This window comes from Sinohyriopsis cumingii, chromosome 6 (assembly GCF_028554795.1).
Source record: "Sinohyriopsis cumingii isolate HCF-2022 chromosome 6, ASM2855479v2, whole genome shotgun sequence".
Taxonomy (NCBI): Eukaryota; Metazoa; Mollusca; class Bivalvia; order Unionida; family Unionidae; genus Sinohyriopsis; species Sinohyriopsis cumingii.
The window spans coordinates 127,676,459-127,699,139 of record NC_142966.1 but is presented as its reverse complement, the minus strand read 5'-3'; the positions used below and the strand labels follow the sequence as shown (position 1 = coordinate 127,699,139).

At 38.1% G+C, this 22,681-nt stretch overlaps 1 protein-coding gene across 8 annotated transcripts in view; it reads right to left on the bottom strand.

Annotated features, from left to right (window-relative positions):
* LOC149797921 (nucleoside diphosphate-linked moiety X motif 6-like) overlaps positions 1 to 22,681 on the bottom strand; it is a 254,096-nt gene that overhangs the window by 59,036 nt on the left and 172,379 nt on the right. The window contains exon 7 of one of the 8 annotated variants that reach the window (XM_089962975.1): positions 16,086 to 16,274. The exons of the other annotated variants lie outside the window; for them this stretch is intronic. Coding sequence (XP_089819101.1) covers positions 16,261 to 16,274 — 14 coding nt within the window. The 3' untranslated portion in view covers positions 16,086 to 16,260. Of the gene's footprint in view, positions 1 to 16,085; positions 16,275 to 22,681 lie in introns of those variants that run through there. 8 annotated transcript variants of the gene reach the window in all.

Here is a 22,681-nt window from a genome sequence, read left to right as displayed (position 1 = left end):
AGCATTACCAGGCCAGTGTTAGGACTGGTAGGCCTGGTGTCAGGATAATGTGAGTGGGTGGGACATCATGCTACATGTCTGCGGCATGATGCCCCAGGGCTAGACATCACTATAAACTGCCACGCTGCAGACATCGTAGCGATATGACTGAAAGTATTTTAAAGCTGCGTTAAAAATCCAACACACACACACACACACACACACACACACTATTAAAAATGCATCTGCTCTTGCCCAACTACTTAGCTCAAATCAGCATAAATTAAGGGGCCCCGAGTGGCCGAGTGGTCTAAAGCGCTCTCCGTTACGAATCACTGCCATCTCACATCTGTCTGCGTGGTTTCGATTATAGGATTCGGCCAATGTGGGTATGTGAGAAAGCTTGCCAGTAGCGTTTCGTGGGTTGGTGGTTCTTGCCGGTGTTTTTACATGTTCTTCCTCCACCATTTATACTGGCCGCCAGGCATAGCCTATCGTGTGCTGAAAAATGGCGTTAAACCCCACAACAACATCAAATTAAACCTACTATATCAAATACGGGACACACAAAACAAAAAGAAAATAAAATTGCTAAGCATAAGCGACGTTATATTTTATTTTTATTTTATTATTATTTTGTTTTGCGGGGAGGGGCTCAGTTATGTTTACTCGTGAAAAAGTGCAATTTCATCTTTAAAACCGGAAGAAAGATTTTCGGGTTATGCAAAACATGACTCACAAATGCTAATGGAACACATACTTTTCTTAGGCAACATGCCCTCGCTCTTCCAAGCTCTAGTAATCTATCAATATGAATTGATCCATTTATCACTCTATTTCGGTATATCTGAAAATAAAACTTTTTAGAAACGCTGAGATGACACCGGTTTTATTTGTCAAGTAAAGTCCAACCATTTAGAACATATATAGTTAGAAAGAGACTTTTAAATACAGCATACACCCATTCATATATTAATTTATTTCAGTTGGCGAGTAATAAGAACTGGAGATGAAGACTATGGCACATATACAGACAAAAAGAGTTCAGGAATATGATGATAAACCTATTTGATATTCAAGCACTGCATATAGACAAAAATCCTTATACAATTAACATGTTAAACATTCTAATTAACGTGAAATGTATTCTAAATATTGATGATATATTGTGATCAGTCATAGAATATGTTACTCAACGTTTAGTATTTAATTTAAGATAACATACACCGTGACCCATTGACATAGGAATTAATCCGTGTTCCTGGTTTCACAAATACCATCAAACGTCTCTGCCTACGTCGACGCATGGATTTACACAAGCGGTTATGATCTTGAACCGTTTACCAATGACAGTTCCAACATCCCTAAACTTAAGCATAAAAGAACAATATCTAAATGGATATGTAACTATTAAATAAAAACAACACGCTTGGTTAATGTGAAGAAATTACAATTTCGTTGATATTATGATGTTCAGACAAACACCAGATATATGGTGGAGATAAATGCGTCTATGACAAAAGTTAAATACAAAAAATTAATTGCAAGGAGTAATACGATGAACGAGGCGATGAACCTCTTTACCAGCTATTTACATCTAAGTAAACAAAAAAGAAAGAAACAAACAAAAAATACCCAGAGCAAAATTTTATTCTATTCAGTAGCTCATCTCCCCCTTATTAAACTTGTTAAGAATCATAGCTTAAACATAATTTTAAAATTTGCTCTGAGTAAAAAGAAATGAAACAAAAACTTCGTTCTAACTGCGCAGCAAACTAAGGCTCATCGTTAGACCAAGTTACAAATATACTACTTAGGGACTTGTGTAACAAAAAAATCCTTTATTATTCTTTAGAAATACATGTGGAGATACTGCATCACCCTGTCAACCACTTTTCTTTAAAACTTCATTAAAATGCCACCTTGTACAACTGACGATGGGATATTAAAACAAAATAGTTTGGCCTGGTACCTTATACTATGTCTGAAAATGAAAGTAAGTTAAAACAGTATGAATAAATAATTATGAAAAAGAATGAAATGCTTTTTCTGAATCAATTAATAATATATAGTATACTAGGAAATAGTAATTTTTATGTGATGTATAAAATATCATATACGATGGTTGTATTCTCCAATCGCACTCGAAAACAAAGCTGAGTGATTTGGGAAAGTTTTCTCATGATTACATCAACCAAACTATATTTCAAAAGGAGTTTTCCATCCAAGTACCTCTTTTAGATCGAGGCTCATTTGCTGCACAGGTGCTCGACGCGAGCTTGATGTTAAAAAACAAACAATCATCTAACGGAAAAAATCATACAGAGTGACCAAAACGTTACTTTACTATAATGGCTTGTTTTACTCATGAGATATTTTTCTATCCATCAAGTCTTCATTGACTATTCTACGTTGTACCAAACTGAAGTTACGGGCTCCGAAACGTGGCATTTTCGCGAAGTTTTAGTGTTGAGACAAGTCCGTGCTCCTGAGATAATAAGTATAACCTTTTGAGCCAATCATATTTCGGCGTTGATGCGTGTGCCGCATAGTTTACCTATTTTGAAAATAGAGTCGCATGTATGTGCAGTGAAGAAGACGATGTCTAATTCCTGCATGGAACAAGATTCCTAAAGTTGAATCGAGTTAATGGTAAGTAAAAAAAACTTACTTTTGCATCTACCGCTGTTCTGAAATTCAAGAAGGGATGCACCATAGAGTTGAAAACATTGTCCATATCGCTCTTGTCACCGGGTTTCATATGAGCACGGAAGTGTCCACAACGAAAAACTTCGCGAAAATCGCACGTTTCTGAGCCCGTAACTTCGGTTTGGTACAACGCAGAAAAGTCAATGATGGCTTGATGGATAAAAAAATATCTCAGAAGTAAAACGAGCCATATAGTATGGTCGTGTGCCTTTAAAGACGAAAATAGCAGAAGGAAATCGAGGGTCATGGGTGGAGAGAAGTATTTGGAAGTTCCGTACCTTCTCTCTTATATATTATGATAGAGAGGGTCCAATGTCAGAACGGGTCATGGGGGTAATCTAAGGTATTTTTGTCACTCTGTATGATTTTTTCCTTTAGATGATTGTTTGTTTTTTTAACATCAAGCTCGCGTCGAGCACCTGTGATTTGCTGTGCTATGAATGTAACTGGCTTATGAAGTTAACAACATATATTCCTAAGGTTATAAGATCATGCAGCATTCTGTCACTCGGCAACGTATGAGATCTTTCCACATCTGACTTTCAAGGTGATGAGGTCGCTCTTCATACCGTCTGTACGCGTTTATAAGAGTCAGACTGCAAACTGCACAGACCCAGACCTGCCGTCGCATATTGCGACGGCATACACTCAGTATGTGTAGTTTCTTTGGAGCAATCAGTAGAATAAACAAACACAGACCCTGATCTGCAAGCGCATTATGCTACGGCAGATCTAGCTCTTTGATGTTCACATTTTCACTCGACGTATAGGCGAGTACAGACGGTTTAAATTCACATCCATTATTATGATAGTTGACTTCAGGACAACCATGGTCAATTTACACGTTTGCGATCGCTCCAGTTATAAAATCACTGTTCTGATGTCGAAGCCAAACAAACCATGAAAAACGTCCATTATGTTTTCAGTACTTTATCGATAAATTTTTCACACATACCCAGCTTGCTGCTTACTTTATCGTGTTTATTAAATCTGTCTGACAGCCTTCATGCACAATTCGTGCTCTTACGAGTTTGTCTGGGTAACTCCTTAAAAAATAATGTAGTTGAATAGTCGGGCATATCCGAATCTAGCCTGCTCTCAGATTAATTCCCATATATAAACACATTTGTATGGCACGACACAAACGGGATAAACAGTGAAAAGAAAATTGTTCAAAAAATTGTCCATTGGGGAGCTCCTACAGTAATAAGTAAACCATTTAAAATATTTAAAACACCATTAGCACAAATGATTTGAGATCTGCAATTTAAATACGAGCTATAAAAAGATAGTGATAAATTTGAACATCCATAAATTCCTAATTTTTGTAATAAAATATTGCTATATTAAAAATCTAACTGCAATTTAACAATAATATTTAATAAATCTATATCTCTACACCAAAAATTATTAATGTTTATTAAAACTAAAACAAATGATGAAATAATGATGAAAAATTATAGATAATCTATAATTTCATTTTAATGCTCCGGCAGATCTGGGTCTATACAGTACTGTAAGGAGTAATAAGTGGAACCAACACAATGCGATGACAGATCAATGTCTACATTGTTTGCAATTGACTCTACTCAAAAGCGGGTATATACGGTAGATTTCTATTACTCGTACCAATCATACATATCCGTTGTGAAAACTAAAGTCCTCTTTAATTACGTCAAACTTAATAAGTTCCGGTATTTTTCAAAACCTATCACTTCCGTTTAGGCATTATGGGATTGCAGACGACATGTAATATTTAATAATATACAAAATTAGTAAACTACGCACGTACGAAAGTGCAGACTTGACAACGGAAGTGCTCCAATAAGCAATGACAATTTTACAAGTTAACACTATTTTGACGAAGAAATGTATTATTTTAGACTGACCTTATCAAGTCATAAAAATATACAAGTACATGTAATGGGGCCAAGTATTTGGAACTATTTTGTTGCTCTTAACGTACAAAGGCGTCCTCCAAGTTAGTCGGCGTAGAGATAATACCCATAACATGATAGTAACCGCCAAATGGAACAGGCGCTTATTTAGCGGCGATGGTGGAGAATGCAATGATGTTTAAGAAAGTATGACGTCATATATCTAAGCAAACAATCTCATTCTTAATCCTTCATCACGTGCACCAATGGAATCTTCTAAGATTACACTTAACTATGCATTAGTGAAAAAATGAATATCAAGTTAAATAACAGTCTGCAAATTTAAAAGTATGAATCGTAAAAATAAACAGTTAAATACAACTGGTATAGTATGCGTACAGTGGGGTGTATACATCAAATGGAAGAAAAAAGAAAATAAATTAGAAAAGTTTTCAAACGACAAGTACAGCCAGTGAAATTTGCTTTAAATGGCACCATTTTTCAGCGTAATTTTGATGGAAACAAACGGATTCTTAGAAGTGATATCCACTACTTTTTCAAGCTCCCAATACAGTTTAGTTGAACTCAAAATATAATAAACGGAGTTATTGTGGGAAAACGAAGGTAGGTGGTTATGATAATCAACAGCTATAACTGTCAAATTATGCAAAACACTGACAATCGAACATGGCCAAATTCTGATCGAAGTCAATAAGTAAGAGAAAAATTGTGCGGAAACGAAAGTGGATAGGGCTGATAGTCAGAAACTACAAATCCTATAAACGATAACGCATGAACTCAGTTAAGGCTGCATTATTATGAAAGATCATACTGAATCAAATAAGATATGGGTATGAAGTGTTCGGAAAAGATGTCGGGCGGGTCGGACAATAAAAGGGTGATAACTCTGTAAAACGATAATGTAGAACGCTGATAATCGAACTCTGCCAAGGTCACATCAATATCAAGTAGCATGCCAAATAACAATTAGGGGGTTAGTGTGCGCAAACAAAATTGGTTGCTTCTGACAACCAGGGGCTATAACTCTGGTAAATGATGATGCATAAACTTGGCAGTTTAAATTAATCAAGGTCGTTCCAATATCAACCTGTGTACCAAATTTGATTCGACTCTAATAATCATTTGGGAAATTAGTGTGCGGAAATGAACGCGGGTTGGTCCGAACATCAGGGTGTATAACTCGGGGGAGATATAACCTATAATGCTAAATATCGAACCCATCCACGACCTCGTATACATCTAACAGAAGGGCCCCGAGTGGCCAAGTGGTCTAAAGCACTCTCCGTTACGGATCACTGCCATCTCACCTGTCTGCGTAGGTTCGAGTCTCGGATTCGGCCAATGTGGAGATGTGACAAAGCTTGCCAGTAGCTTCTCGAGGGTCGGTGGTTCTTTCTGGGGTTTTCCCGGGTTCTTCCTCCACTATTAATACTGGCCGCCATGTATAGCCTATCGTGTGCTGAAAAATGGCGTTAAACCCTACAACAACAACAACAAAAACATCTAACAGGATATAACATTTGATAGAAATCCAGCAGTAAGTAAGGGAGGTGTTGTGCGGACACTAAGGTGGTGCAGACGGACGGAAGAACAGGTGAATATGCCCAATTTAATGTACCCGTTTAAAAGTGGGGAATAAAAATGTAAACATCAGATTTGATTACTAGGTAAAGTTGATATGAACCTATATGCTATCTTAGGTTTCAACTATTTCCTTCAAAAGTTATAATGAAAGCACGATTTGGATTTTGGATATTTTTAACATAGTTTTTTTTTTTAAAAATTCAGTCATATCGTTACAGTGTCTGCAGTGCGATAGTTTATAGTGTTGTCGAGCAATGGGGCATCATGCCGCAGACATGTAGCATGATGTCCCACTCAGTCACATTATCCTGACACCTGGCAGGCCAGTCATAACACTAACCCCTTAAAGCTGAGAGCCAAACGAGGCAGATGCCTATATCCATTTTTGTAAGTCTTTGGTATGACTCGAACAGGGATCGAATTCACGATCTCCCGCATCCGAGACGGACGCTCTGACCACTAGGACACCGGAGCGGTCATGTAAGCACGAAATGTGTGGCAATATATATATATATATATATATATATATATATATATATATATATATATATATATATATATATATATATATATATATATATATATATATATATACACATATACATACATACATATATACATATATATATACACATTTCATGTTCCTAAGGACAAAGATAACGCTATACGCAATCAATACCATTCCCACCACTGAATATGGCGAAATCTTAAACCAACCGAGAGCACATTGTGTAAACCTCGATACAACATGTTTTTAGTGTGTACTCGAATTTTCTTATAATAGTGTCCGGTTTCTATTTCAATATCATTTCATCTATTAAAACCCTACCTGCACTTTAGATGCCTTAACAGAAAAAGATGTGATACACTCTAAAACCGGGCAGGAGGCCCTAGGTGGCCGAGTGGTTAAAGACGCTCTCCGTTATTGATCACTTGCATCTCACCTCTGTCTGCCTGTGTTCGAGTCTAGGATTCGGCAAACGTGGGTACGTGAAAAAGCTTGCCAGTAGCTTCTCGTGGGTCGGTGGTTCTACCCAGTGTTTTACCCAGGTTCTTCATCCACCAGATATAGTGACCGCCATTTATAGCCTATCATGTGCCATGAAATGACGTTTAATCCATATCAAAAACTAAAACTGGGCTGTTGTGACCAACTTTACAGGATTTGTATAATATTACTTAAGATTGCTTTCTTTGCTTTAATTGCTATATCCCTTTCATGTATTGCCATCAAATTCGACTTGAGGGAATACCATGGTCTGAAAATAACGGCATGTACCACAAGAGAGTCTCTCACATCTATTGCATAGTATGTATTGAACACGGCTTAATACAAACTGATTAATGTTCCTGTTTAGTAAAAACTTTAGTATTACACAAATTCTGATATTAATTACCGTAGTTAGATATAGCGCACTGAACAATATGTAAATGATTGTAAATTCATATAGCAATTCAAACTAAGCCTGCCTATTTTAAATCTGAGGAGGGTTATTCTTCTTAACGGTGTGTTGAAGACATTGTTATCGCTGTGGTTGAATTGGATACTCGAAACTTTACTTGCATACTGTATTGCATTAATCATTTATTATAAAACATTGTTAATTGTTTAGTAAAATCAGGATGATGAAGCAAAAATGACTCAAAACGCACACGAAGAACTACTGCTTATAAGCAATAATACTTTTAAAAGGTAACTGCCTTAATTTGTATACATTATACGTATGACTTACATTACAGCCATTTTTAAATGCATTTAAATTGTAAATTAGTCTCCAAAGTACACCACATTATTTTGTATCAGTATCAAGACTGAAATAAACAGTAACTGAGTTATGATCGTATACTGTCTCTGAGATGCACATATTCCAGTCAGTACATGTTTTGAAACCGAGATCATTTATACAAAGCCCCTTGTGCTGAATTTACATGATCGGACTGGTTCCATCTGGTGCAATTTCGTGAAATCAGCAGTTTTCAAACATACGTTTTATGTGCTGCATGACCAGTCCTAACATTAACCCCTTAATGCTGAGCGCCGGACAGACAGCTGTCTGTACCATTTTTATAAGTCTCTGGCAAGACTCAGCCGGGGATCGAACCTGCTATCTCCCGCATCCGAGGCCGGCGCTCTAACCACTTGGGGACCGGAACGATCCCTTTCTGCTTAATGTAACCGTACTTAATAACTGATCATGAAATTGCTATTATATATGTTATACACTAAGGCTTGTATCAGCATTCTTGGAGTCCTCATGCTCAAACTTTTTACTATGTTACCGTACACAATTTGCATATAGGAACTGTGCGTCTTGTATCGGTTAAAACTTGTTGCTTTTTTAGTTCGCTGGTTGGTTGGTTGGTTTTAACGGCACTTTTGCAAGCCGATATCGAACGCATGTAACTTGTAAAATTGCTGTTTCCTGATTGGCTAGTCAGTGATGTCATTCGCACAACCGTGAACCTTTTTTTTACACAATGGCTTATTTGAAAACTTTCTGATAAACTAGACTTACTAGAGTGATTGGTTGGTTCATGTTGGCTCGGTACATTCTAAAGTATTTACATACCCTACCGTTTGTTTTTACCCCCAAAGCGCTTTAAAAAAAAAGAATCCACCAAGAAATTGAAAAATGCACAAAATGTATTAATTTCATTCAATAATGTATTATTTCGAACCTTATTGTTGCCAGGGGTACCAAACACTGTCAAAGTGTTCTCATTTTGAATCAAACTTGATGTTTCTTTTGTAACAAGGTCGCCATATTTGCATTGGTGAGTCTATGTTTTCAGTCAACATATGTGATGCAGTACCACCGTCTCTGATAATCCCAATAATTCCGTAAATTCTAGTTGCATCTCTTTTAACACATGCATAAAAGAGTTCCTCCTTTTTATTTGTTCAATTTACTTTTAGCAATATTAAAACTTGATGCTGAAAATATTGGACACAGACGACGCAGTATTTACTGAAATGGACAGAGAGCAGTCTGTCTGCTTGTTTACATCGACAGCTTATGTTTGGTTTGAAATGCCAGTAAGTTGACAGTGTTTGGGATTATAAATTATAAACTGATAAATAAATTGACTAAGTTTTGTGCATTTTATATCCTTATTGTCTTTCGTTTCTAAAAATCGGCGTGGGTGTACATATATAATCTATGTTGGGGTTTGGACCGAGACAAGGAAATCCCAGTCAGGGGATTATATTAATTGTCTCCCCACGAGGCTTGCCCGAATGGGGAGACATATAATGTAACCCCGCGACTGGGATTTCCTTTTCTCGGTCCAAATCCCAACGTAGATTATTTTTCTCACCCAATATTTTCATTTAAAGTAAAAAGAATTCTTCATTATTGTTCACGTCCAATGTTCACATGCGGCGCATGAACATAAATATGTTAATGAGGGCTGTGGTGTGACAGTTGCGTCCGAAGTACACAGTTTATACGCGTGAGCAAAGAAAAATAACAACATAAAACGTCGCATAATAATGAGGTATTATCACATTTAATATATGGATGTTATATATGAAAATGACAATAAATAATTAATATTTATTACACGAAACTGTTTTATTTTCATCAGTTCCAATTTTGAAAAGTTATATTGTGAATAATAAAACGATACTGGCTACTTAGCTCTACTGTAGTTATACTTAGTACAAGCTGTAACGAAGAGTAGCATCTTTCTTTAGATTGTTCATAGGTAATTAGAGATCTGTGTCACTATCGTATATAACTATTCTTTTCTTTGGAGGAGGTGAACTGTGTGTGACATACTTGTGTTGTCCTTGATATTGATTGTAAAATTGCCCCCGTGTATAATAGATCCTCCAAAAACGTACTCTAGCGGATAACCACGTGCTAAACTTTCAAGTTCACGGATTCTTTGAACATTTATTTATCTGTCCTGGAAATATGGCAAGTGCTACAGTGAAATTTTCTTATGGATTAATGTGTTGACGGATAAATGATTCCTTCTGGCTGGTAAGTGCATTATTTGTCATTAAATAGTGTAGGTATATTTTTGATTCAACCGGGGCACAATGGAGATGCTTAACAAAATTATAATAAAGCATGTTTTATATAAAACTTTTTATTGCTGTTATTAAGTTTTCCGTAGTTGTTAAGAGAGTTGGGAGGCTATGAAGTGTATAGGTCAATAGTCTATATGCATGGATCAACGTTTTCTGTTATAGTTCATTTCAAACAGCATCGATAATTTTATCATATCTGTAGCACAGTCATTTTTCAGGTCATCGTCATTAAATGTAGCTAACAGTATATAATTTGTTTCACAGAAAGTATTTAAAACTAGTCAGGTAGCTTTAGCTACATTTAATGACGCTGACCTGAAAATGTACTGAGCTAGGCCTGCATATAGGATAAAATTGACCATGCTGTGTGGAACGAACTAGCATAATACCAAAAAGCTCGACATCGTATGCGTTTGTGTCTTTGTCTCTCTCGAATGTTTTTTATGGTGTATTCTCAAAGATGGATTTACCTTAAGTTACTATGTTTTTGTTATAGATTTGTTGCTGTTGTTCTTGTTGTTGTTTGATTTCAGTACAATTACGTAAGGCAGAGCAGAAGACAACAAGGGTTTCGTTTTTTAAAGTAGTTCTGAGCACGTGGACACCTTGACTGAGACGACTGGTCTGAGATGACTAGACTGAGATAAGAAAAGTAAGGTTAGCAAAACAGCTAGACTTCTCTGTCGCATGGGTGAGAAGAACAAACGGGAGAGTGTGCGAATGCTATAGGTAAAAGTACCAAGTTTTTATACTTTGTGTAAAGAGTTTTCTGCGGTCTCATTACCACCGGAAATGTGACTCAACTGTCCGCGAAGGCACACCGCTTTGGGGTTTTAATGTAACAAAACCAACTGGAACATCGTTGGTCTTTTCCATCGCATGCTAAAAAAAAAATAATAACTAAAAGCGCAACAATCTCCGATGTAAATAATGACCAGTTTGAACTTGGTTAACATTTCGTCATAATAGTTTGATAACATTACAGTGCAAAGATGATGTGTCATCGCTATTACGGAATTATTGAGATTATAAAAGACGGTGAACTGCATCACATCTGTTGACTGCTAACAGAAACGCAAAACGATACGTCGTCGAGTGTTATTTTCAAGATCTATCCTGTTACTGAACTCGGTTCTTAATACTTTAGGAAGTATCAATACGATTACTCCGGAATCTCTTTCTGAGACACGGATGTTCTGAACGTTAGCATAACCTCAAATAGGAACACCTCGTGGCCTTGCTACCAAAATCCACATCGACGGAGTATTACAGCGGATAAAAAGGTACAAATTGCTGGAAAATGGCTGAGAAATTAGTCATAGCTAGGCAAAATAGAACAATGCCAAAAGCATTATGAAACTTTTGTGGTGTTATCTGCAAAAGTTCAGTAAATGAAATTTGTTTAAATAAATTATCTTACTGGGGGAAAAAAATGGACACCTTTTCGCCAATAATGTCATCCAAGTAAATAAGTGGCTATAATCCACTAGGTGTGTAATTTTTGTATGGTTTGTGACGTGTACATTAGATAATTCGATAAACAACTCACATGTATATTAATTACTACTTTACTACAGTATGTCAAAGGTGTTTCTGCAGCAACTGGCAGACAGGCCTGAGAGTGCTTCCACTGTCTCAACGCTAGTGAGTATACGCATACAAACGTGTTTGTATATGTGTTTGTGTAGATTACGATGGGAAATTTTAAATAAATGTAACCAGGAATACGTTTCACTGTTGTCACTGGTCAGCTATTTTTACGATCTTGCTTTAGGTTGCTTGAGTCAGTGTTTTGACACAAACTCTCTTTCATACGGATATAAAGCTACAGGCATAATAGGCCATATATATAAGTCAAGTCGTAGTGCATAAACGGAAGAAAAATGGCGGAAAGGAATTTTTTGTGTGCTGGTTCCAACTCTCTTTTTCATGTATGAACAAGTCTTTTTCGGGTTGACTAACAAGGGACCTAAATAGGCATCTTTGCTCAGGGCGACACACCACACGCTAAAATGATGATGAGTTGAGGGATGGGGATGGGAAAGGGGATGGGTGAGATTGCCAACAATAGTTCGCGTGTCTGTGTGTGCGTGTGCGTATATTCAGATGATTCCTATGGTGGGTGGCTTCATCAACAAAGGTTGAATCTTTGCCGGTTCCATAGCCGGCACCCACTTTGCTCAACCGAAGCATACGACTCTTAAAATGGCCTTTGTGTGTTTTGTATATTGAAAATAAACACAAACTCTTAACATACACAAGAAGGTAAGGGATAGATTGCTTATTCGTTTAAGTTCAGACTAAACACGAATTGGATATCTCACATTCCTGTATGTGGGATAGCTTACAGTATAGTCGGGTGCATAGTTACAGAGAAGCGGCCGGCGAGGTACTAATTTCCACGCCCACCGTTGAGTGTCTGAACATTGACCGTTTCATGTTGATTTTCGTACCTTGCAAGTTAATTCGTCAGATACATTAGAATACTACCCCCCCCCAGAGAAACTCGTACCGATGCAAAACACACGACAAAATCCATTATTAACCCCCGCCTTTGTAATGAAATATACTTTTTAATTAAATAACATACAACTAGTTTTTTTTTCTACAGTTAAAATAGGGACCTAAAGATTTCAAAACTATGCTGGGTACAACTCAGATCCACTGCAACTACTTGAAAATAATACTGTAAGCATTTAATGGTTCATGGTTGTTCACAATCCTTGAATATATGATATCGACCGGTAAAGTCGTGTAAAAAGTCAAACTATGTCTCACGTTGAATATCCTCGACATTACAGTTATATGACGGAAAAATACGTATATTCGCCGATCTTTTTTGAAAGAGACTTTTATGTTCTAACACAATTTTCCCCCCTGAATTCTTGTATTTCCGTCGATTCTACGCGCAAACATTACTGTCGTCGAAAGCATTTTAAACAAAAACGTGTGCATTTGTTAAATAAGGTAAACGTGTCTTAACCTTTTTTGAAAAATAGGGCTATATTACGAGTGGTGTTCTGGAAGCAAGGAATGCATACGGGAATATATATATATATATATATATATATATATATATATATATATATATATATATATATATATATATATATATATATATATATATATATATATATATATGTGTGTGTGTGTGTATATATATGTGAATATATATATGTGTATATATATGTGTATATATATATGTATATATATATGTATATATGTATGTATATATGTATGTATGTATATATATATGTATATATATATATGTTTGTATATATGTATGTATATGTATGTATATATATATGTATGTATATATATATGTATATATATGTGTATATGTATATATATCCATATGTATATATATATTCCATTCTTCCAAATACAGTATTATTGTGGATAGGTACATGTTAGGTTACAGGACCCGCAAGAAAGTATGGCAAGCATGTGGAAAAAAATCGATGGAAAATGTCATTCATGTCAATAGCCTGTCTATAATATAAACAGAAAGTCATAGGCTGGTTACGCGAAAGAATTGTTACCTCTGGAAGCACAATTTGAGTGCACCAAACCTTTTATACTGAATCGCAAGTGGGTGGGAGTGTCTTAAGATTATTTAAAATCAAAGCATATCAGTTTTGGTTGCTATCATTTGCCGGAAACATTATTTTACAATGATAGAAATTAAACTATTTATATTATACACTGCTTTCTCTGCCATTGTTTTTCGAGTATATTTCTTAAACACTTTTAAGTTATCGCCTTCTTACACTGGACATTTATATTCCCATTCCGACGAGTAAAAGGAGTAAACACTTCACGATAACAGATAACCATATGACGTACTTCCGACATACAGTCTTTAAATATTGAAGAAACTAATAAAATTACTAGTGTTTCTGAAATTGAAAAAAAAGTAACCCATACACGGAGATACCATCTCCGATTCATCCCAGAATAACAAATGTACATCTCATTCTAGTGTATGAAAACACTTCCGGAAGTGTCTAATGCCATCACACTTATCTTCGTTTTTTAAACTGAGGTCTTGACAATAAACCGCATTTAAAGGTAAATTAATTGTCGCAAATATGTTTCTGAGCTAATTACTGTATGCAAAACACTATACCGAAATTGACTTCTTAAAAAAATAAGTTTACGCCGACTTTAATACTCAAAAGAACTGTCATAATGCTTACTACATGGCAGGGAAAGGTAATTATTTTACTTTATTGTAACAAAAACAGCTAATGTCTGCCGACGGTGCAATTATTCTTGAAGAAAACACTCAAAGCTACATAATTATCACCATTCCTCAAACGAAGACGGGATTATTTTCTTATACACTCCGTCTGTCCGTTCGACCATCACCCTATCTCCTCTAAATCACTAATATAAAATTCAAATAACATTATGTAATATGTAACGGGTCCATGGGACAAATCAAAACTTAAAAAGTACACAAATTTTCAATCACTGATATTTTAGAATAGTTTTTACGTATGTTTGTATGTACGTACTTACGTGTGTGTATGTATGTATGTATGTATGTCTGTCTGTCTGTCTGCATGTATGTATGTATGTATGTATGTATGTATGTATATATGTATGTTGTGTCATATAAGGAAAACGATATTTGAAAAGAAATTCGGGATACTCTCTATGGGAAACGATCTAAAGTATGTGTTGTCAATGGGCGAGGTGTAGAATTACCGTAATACTCGCATATACGTTAAATCAAACTGCAAACAAGAAAGATCCTGACCTGCTGTAGCATAATGCGCCTGCAGATCAGAATATATGCTGTTATTCGGCTATTTACTCCGTTCAAACTGCACAGACCCAGATCTGCCGGCGCATTATGCGACGGCCCATCTGGGTCTATGCAGTTATCAGCTGAACTCTAGTTATGCTAGTATATACGGTACTTATGGTGGTATTTCAAAAAGAGGCAACAGTTTTTTTTTTAAACCGCGCGCGAGATCTGCAATGTCACCCATAGAAGTTGCTCTTCTTTCCAAGTTTCTATCAGGTTTCTGTCCTTAAGAATTGTCAGTATTGGAACCTGGACCAAAACGTTAGGAAACTGAGTATTGACTGTAACACATAAATGTATAACCTAGTATTGCAGCCAATGGGAAAACAAACACTGATACGGCATGCGAGAAGTTAGTTGATACAAATGCTATGGGAAATAAATAAAACTTAGGTTAACCATGCAGGCAAGCAAGCTGGAAAGCAAACAATTATTCCAACAAGCAAGATAGTAACCAACAACCCAAGAGATGATTGTGTGTGAGTGTGTGTGTGTGTTCGATTTTTAACGTACCTTTAAAAAAATTTCAGTCATGCTACAATGTCTGTAGTGTGGCAGTTGATAGTGATGTCCAGCATTGGTGCATCATGCCCCAGACATGTAGCATGACGTCCCACCCAGTCACATTTGTCCTGACAACAGGCCGACTAACCGGCGCCTAGCGAGGCAGCTGTTAGAACCATTGTATAATGTCTCGGCCGGGGTTCGAACCCGCGACCTTTCGCATCCGAGGCGGACGCTACAACTTCTAGGCCACTGGGGCGGTCACCAAGAGATGATTAACTAACGCTTTTGATGCATTAAGTAGGTAGCACTTAATGCCATCTAACACCATAATAATGTTGGTAATTATTTAAAAAGCTGAAACGTGACACTACTAAAAAAAAATCTCAGATTTTCTAAGAAACATGTGTAACATCGTCACAGTAGGTTGTTGTAAACCTGCAAAAAATGAAAGCTCGCGTAAAATAATTTATCATGAGTCGTTTTGGCAGTTATGTGTATACTTTGTATATACCATGTAATAGAAAATGTGTTTAATGAAGAATTAAATAATTTGTCTACATTCCTGCATGCCAGTATCACATCTATACCAGACTTATATAGGCATGATAGATTATGTCGGCCTTCGTGGGCTGGTACCCTCTTGAAGTTGAGTGCACGGTAATAGCTTCACTGGACAAACAAGAAGCGACACCGTCTATAGCGCTGTCTGGCGGCATAGATTCTTACAGCTATAACATGCACCCTAAAAAAAAAATGAATTTCAAAATAACGAGCGCGAGTAACACAATACAAGAGGTTAAAGAGGTCGCGACCAGAGCATGGGAAATTTCTAGGCTTCTTTTCACACAAAGAGCCTGATGGACAAATTACTCAGTGAACCCCTGACTTCTTGCGTGCAGAGATTTGACTGATTTCCACTATTTAATGATCAGCTCGTTTAGGAACTTCTTCCTCAGAGTACACTGGAAAATGGTCATATATATATATATATATATATATATATATATATATATATATATATATATATATATATATATATATATATATATATATATATATATATATATATATATAATGAATTACAATAAACTCTAGATATAATCGATCCCTGGTATGAGTAGAAAGTTAACAAGAGCTGACACGTTTTAGATTTCAATCTTACTCACAGCACAACGAAATGTTACTTTATAAAAACAAACAAAACAAAACAACATCCTATTCGAAATTTCTTACTATTTAAACGTGTATTTTCTCTTAAAAACGTCTATAAATCAGCCTGATATATACCTGACAATTGCATGTATTTATGAATTACGACCAAATTACTTGCAATCGTTTCCTTTCTTTACCCCATTATTTATATTGCAAATAGATGACGTACAGTTAAGCCCTAATACTATTCACTGAATTTAAGTTTGATAAAAACAAATAGCATTCGGAGAGATATAGAAAACCTTACACAGTATCAGCTGTACTGATATAAGTAGTAAATGGGGGCACCCTAGCGACAATGGGAATTAGCATTACAAGACCCCTTGGGCAACTCTAGCGACAATGGAAAATTAACATGGAGAAAAATCGTGGGACAATCTGGCGACAAGGGAAATTAACATGGAGAAAAATCGTGGGTCACTCTAGCGACAAGGGGAATTTAACATGGAACTATAGCGTGGGTCTGTCTAGCGACAAGGGGAAATTAACATGGGAATAGAGTTTGGGTTTGTCTAGGAACAAGGGGAATTGAATATGGGATTTTTTTTTTAAATTTAAATTTAAATTTAAATTTAAAAAAAGGGGTAGGCAATGGAAAGGCTATCTCTTTTCGAGAAATATGGCTGGCCCTGAAAAGGGCCTTTGGGTTTATGTTAATATTAATATTAACATAGATGGCATCTGTCACATCTTCTTCTTCTTCTTAAACTCCTTCTAACTGCCGGTCCATACACAAGTACCCTCTTGAGACATCCTTGTCTTTCTATGTAAACTCTCCTCATCCATTGACTAGTATCTGTCCTATCAACAACAGTCCACTTGGACCTGACATACATGAGCATGTCCGTCCTAAACATCATGGAAGACACAAGGGTGGATGACTCAACTGTGGTCCACATCTTGAAGCGACGAGAATAGGTGAATCAATGCAGTGAACTGCGCTTATTTATAGGTACAGGAAGGATTGAAACGGATTGAATTCATTCACCAATCCGAACACGCGTTACAAAATTCAGTCAGCTCGCATCCAATCCGAAGAGAGCAGTCTGTCACGTCACGTGGTCTATATAGATTCGTTAGCGCTTGTGTGCAGTCAATCTATGCGACAGTGATTCAACATGACGGAAACTCAGAAAACGATCCATTGGGGTGCACCAGCAGGGGAGACTGCCCAAGGGAACCCGGACTTACTTTCAGAAGAGGTACATTGGGATTTTGTGGATTTTCTTACCTCGCAAGAATTTGTTCCGGAACCTTCGTTACCTTCTTCATTACCGCAAGTGGAGAATTTTTGACAGAGACAGAAAGAAGAATTGGAGAAATTTATGCAACGACAAAAGGAAGCGGAACAAGCTTTTCTCCTACAGCAACAGCAACAGCAACAAGAAGAGGTAAGAAAAAAACAACAGCAACAACAGCAAGAAGAAGTAGCAGCAAAGAAACAAGAGGGTGAAAATCAAACGGCTACGGTACTGTTGGACATTTTAGCGGAGTTAAGAAGTCTGAAACAAATGTATCAGACTTCTTTATCACGACCGAAGAGAATACGACCTTCCCGAGCTAAACACGCCAACCCTGTGACTAAGCCTATCGTACCACCCTTAGTGATTTCAACCCAATCATCAGAAGTAGGCCTTGGCCGTGGCAAAGGCTTAAGGCAGTTAAAGTTGATTGGTTAAACTCACCCCTACACCAAAATAAAAAGGCCCTTTTCAGGGCCACCCACATTTCTCGAAAAGAAATACAATTTCAATTTGCCAATAACTCAAAAATAAACCCCACCCATTTTACCCTTATAGTACGTGTCTGTGTATGAGTGCGTGAGTGTAGCTTCTTATTTTAAAATCAAAACTCAAAGACACTTACCTTATATCATTCATGTATTCTTTTATCCATTTTTTACAATCCAATTCACAGCGCAACACTTTAATTAAAAGTTCATTGACTTCTTCTTTCTCCTTGTTTAGTCTCTCTGTTTTTTGAATTTCTTCACCGTTTTTTCCTCATTTTCTTCCCTTCTTCTTTTCTTCTCCTGTTTCTTTGCTTCTTTTAAATAGAATTGTCTTCTTTCTTCCTCTGAAGAATCCCTCTCTTCTTTCGAAGAATCCCTCTCTTCTTCTGAAGAATCCCTCTCTTCTTCTGAAGAATCCTTCTTTTCTTCTGACTCCTCTTGTTTCTTTTTTGGGCAATCTGGAGACCAATGTCCTTTTTCTTTACAATAATAACAGGTATCTTGACTTTTGTCTTTTTTAGCCCCTGTTTTTTTTCTTTTTTGACGGTCTGGACACTCTGAAGACCAATGCCCTTTCTTCTGACAGATATAGCAAGTATCCTGACTCTTATCTCGAAAGGAAGGAGAGTAGTCTGTCGGCTGGTCTGAAGAGAATTTTCTAATGACCCCTCGCAAAGCTCTGACGAAACGTTCGATTTGGCTAGTCTCTTCCATCGTTCTCCTCGGTTTGAGAGTGAAATAAATAGTGAAAGGACAAGACACACCCTTTTTATATACGCTGGTTTGCCATGACTATAAATTAGTCTATGGTGTTTGAACTTGAGTCATTTGACGTTTTGCACTCAAGATGAAACGATCCTATTCATTCGAGAAGAAAGAAGAAGAAGAAAGTAAGAGGCAGAAACGTGATCTATCGCCTCGTACCAGGGCTGAAATCTTGGCACAAATTCATGCCAGTGATTTTGAAGAGGACATGAGTGAACCAGAATCCGAACCCTCTAAACCAAGTTCACCACCCTTAGTCAACCCTGAAAAGTACTATTCCATTCGAGAGACGGAAAAGCGCTCCTCTAGAAAATTTAGAACCACGGCTTACACCTACACGGTGAAGTTTAAAGATTTCAAGGCCGACGTACCCTTGGAGAAAGCAGAAGGGTTTATCACCGAGATGTGGGATTCTTTGCTCACCGCACTCAAGCGACAACGTCAACCCAAAGAAGACGATCGCTTGACACTATCCATAGATCACGACGGTTTGAAATCCCCTGTTTGGATCGAGTTTAGCAGACCCGCAGAACTAACCCCTTCCAATATCATGGACAAGATTCAACACGTACAACAATCTAATGACCAGTTTGACATCACCGATGGTAAAGCCACACTGAAAATGGCCCACGTCTCTCTTCCTCAAGGGACAGGACGCAAAAAGATGTTATTGGTGGACAACCTTCGCAACACCAAAACAAGTCTCGTCCGAATTCACAACCCTCAAGACCAGATGTGTTTAGCCCGTGCCATCGTGGTGGGACGAACCTATGCCAACAAGAACGACACGGTAGAATGGAAAAGAACCTGGAAAACTATTCAACGATCCGATCGAGCCAAACAACGAAATGAAGCAGAACTCCTGTTACAACAAGCCGGACTGTCCAAAGACACACCCTGTGGCATTCCTGAGATGCAAAAATTGCAAGATGCCCTAGCTCCACGCTACACCTTGAAAGTGCACCCTCAAGAAATGCGTGGAACTCTGTTGTTTCGAGGCCAAGATTTTAAGGACGGAAAATACATTCATGTCTATTATCACGATGAACATTTCGATACCATTACCAGTATCACTGGATTCCTGGGATACAGTTATTATTGTGAGAAATGTGATTATGGTTATAACAATCGAGAGCAACACAAGTCTTGTGGATGGAAATGCCCAGGATGTTTGGCCTCTCCACCCTGTCTGAGCGAAGAACCAGTGCCTTGTTCAACTTGTCTGCGCACGTTTGTCAGCCCTACCTGTTACCAGCAACATTTGAAAACACAAGGTTCACAGAAGAAATGTGCTTGTCAACTCCTGAGATTGTGCCCTACGTGTGGACAAGGCATACGTACCAATAGTACCAAGGCACACGTATGTCGAGGAAAGAAAAAATGTCACATTTGTCACCACATCGTGGACTTGGAACACGAATGTTACGTGCAAAAATACCAACCCCCACCAGAGGAAGAGGACGGTCACAAGAAGAAAGGCAATTTCATCTTTTTCGATTTCGAATGCATGCAAGAGACCGGCATTCACATTCCTAATTTCTGCGTGGCTCATCGAGCGTGCGAGAAGTGCATTCAAGAACCTATCTTCAGTCATTGCCCTCACTGCAGCAAGATTCCTGGAGGACGTGAAAAAATCTTTCGAGGACCAAACACGTTAGCCGATTTTGTCCGATGGGTCTTAGACCCCATCGACAAGACATGGAGCAAAGAGGACATCGAACGTTACGGAGATTGTCATCGTCATGCCACGGTGATGGCTCACAATTTCTCCGGATACGATGGACAGTTTCTTCTCAGATACTATACGGAACAAGGCACCGAACGTCCTAAAGTCACTTTCAACGGAGCCAAAATCATTTTCATGCAAGTGGGACAAGTACAGTTTAAAGATTCGATGAGTTACTTGGCCATGCCTTTGAGTCGAATGCCTAAAACGTTTGGAATGACAGAAATGGCTAAAGGGTACTTTCCACACTTTTTCAATACGGAAGCAATCAACATGCCGTTCTACCCCATTTACCTGAGGCTCACTATTACGACCCCGACAACATGCGTACCGAACAACGAGAAGCTTTCTACGCTTGGTACCAGGCTCATGCCTCTGACCCCTTCGACTTTCAGGAAGAAATGTTAAAGTATTGTCGTTCCGACGTGGACATTTTACGACGTTGCTGTGGAAAATTTCGAGAACTGTTCATGGAACACGGAGGGGTCGATCCTTTGAAAGAAGCTTGCACCATTGCCAAAGCGTGTTCCTTAGTGTACCGCCAACGATTCATGCCTGAAAACACCGTGGCTGTCATCAGTCCTCAAACGACCCACGATGTCAAGCGTCAATACTCGGTCAAAGCCCTACGTTGGTTACATTACTTGTGCGACAAGGAAGACAAATGGATTCAGCATGCCCGCAACGGAGGAGGCGAAAAGACCATCGGAACGTATTCGGTAGATGGCTGGGACTTAGAAAACCCCAAGATCGTGTACGAGGTTGCTTATTTCACGGATGTCCCATCTGTTACCCTGACCGTGACACTAAAAATCAGTTTTTGCAACGAACCATGGAAGACTTGTACCAGGACACTTGTCAGCGACGCCTAAAGTTAGAACAGCAAGGATACCAAGTGGTGGAAATGTGGGAACACGAGTACGATCACCGTTTGAAAACCGATCCCGAGTTTAAACGCCTCGTGGAAAGTTTCCAGTTCATGGACCCGCTGAACCCGAGGGATAGTTTGTACGGAGGAAGGACCAATGCCACCTGTTTGCTGTACCAAGCCGACGAAGAGAAAGGAGAAGAAATCAAATACTTGGACGTGTGTTCGCTGTATCCCTACGTGTACAAATATTGTCGCTTTCCTGTAGGGCACCCGCAATTGTTCACGGAACACATCGACCTGAAAAACATTCGACAATACGAAGGCTTGATCAAGTGTAAAGTTTTGCCTCCCACGAACCTATACCATCCCGTCTTACCTCACCATTGTCAAGGCAAACTGATGTTTCCCTTGTGCCGTACTTGTGCCGAAACGTGCAACCAGGACCAACCTTGCCATCACAGCCAGGAAGAACGTGCCTTGACGGGAACCTGGGTCAGCGTGGAATTGTTCAAAGCTCTGGACATGGGATACCAACTGTTAGAAGTGTACGAAATTTGCCACTTTCCCAAGACACAACAGTACCACAAGGGTGACCCTACTCAGAAAGGCATTTTCGCCGACTACGTGGATGCCTTTTTGAAACTGAAACAAGAAGCCAGCGGCTATCCTTCCTGGTGTCACACTCCCGAAGACCAAATACAATTCAAAGAGAAATACTACGCACAAGAAGGCATCTCTTTAGACCACATCGAAAAAAACGAAGGCAGGCGATCGTTTGCCAAAGTGATGTTAAATTGCTTGTGGGGTAAAATGGCACAACGACCGTGTTTACCCAAGACGGAA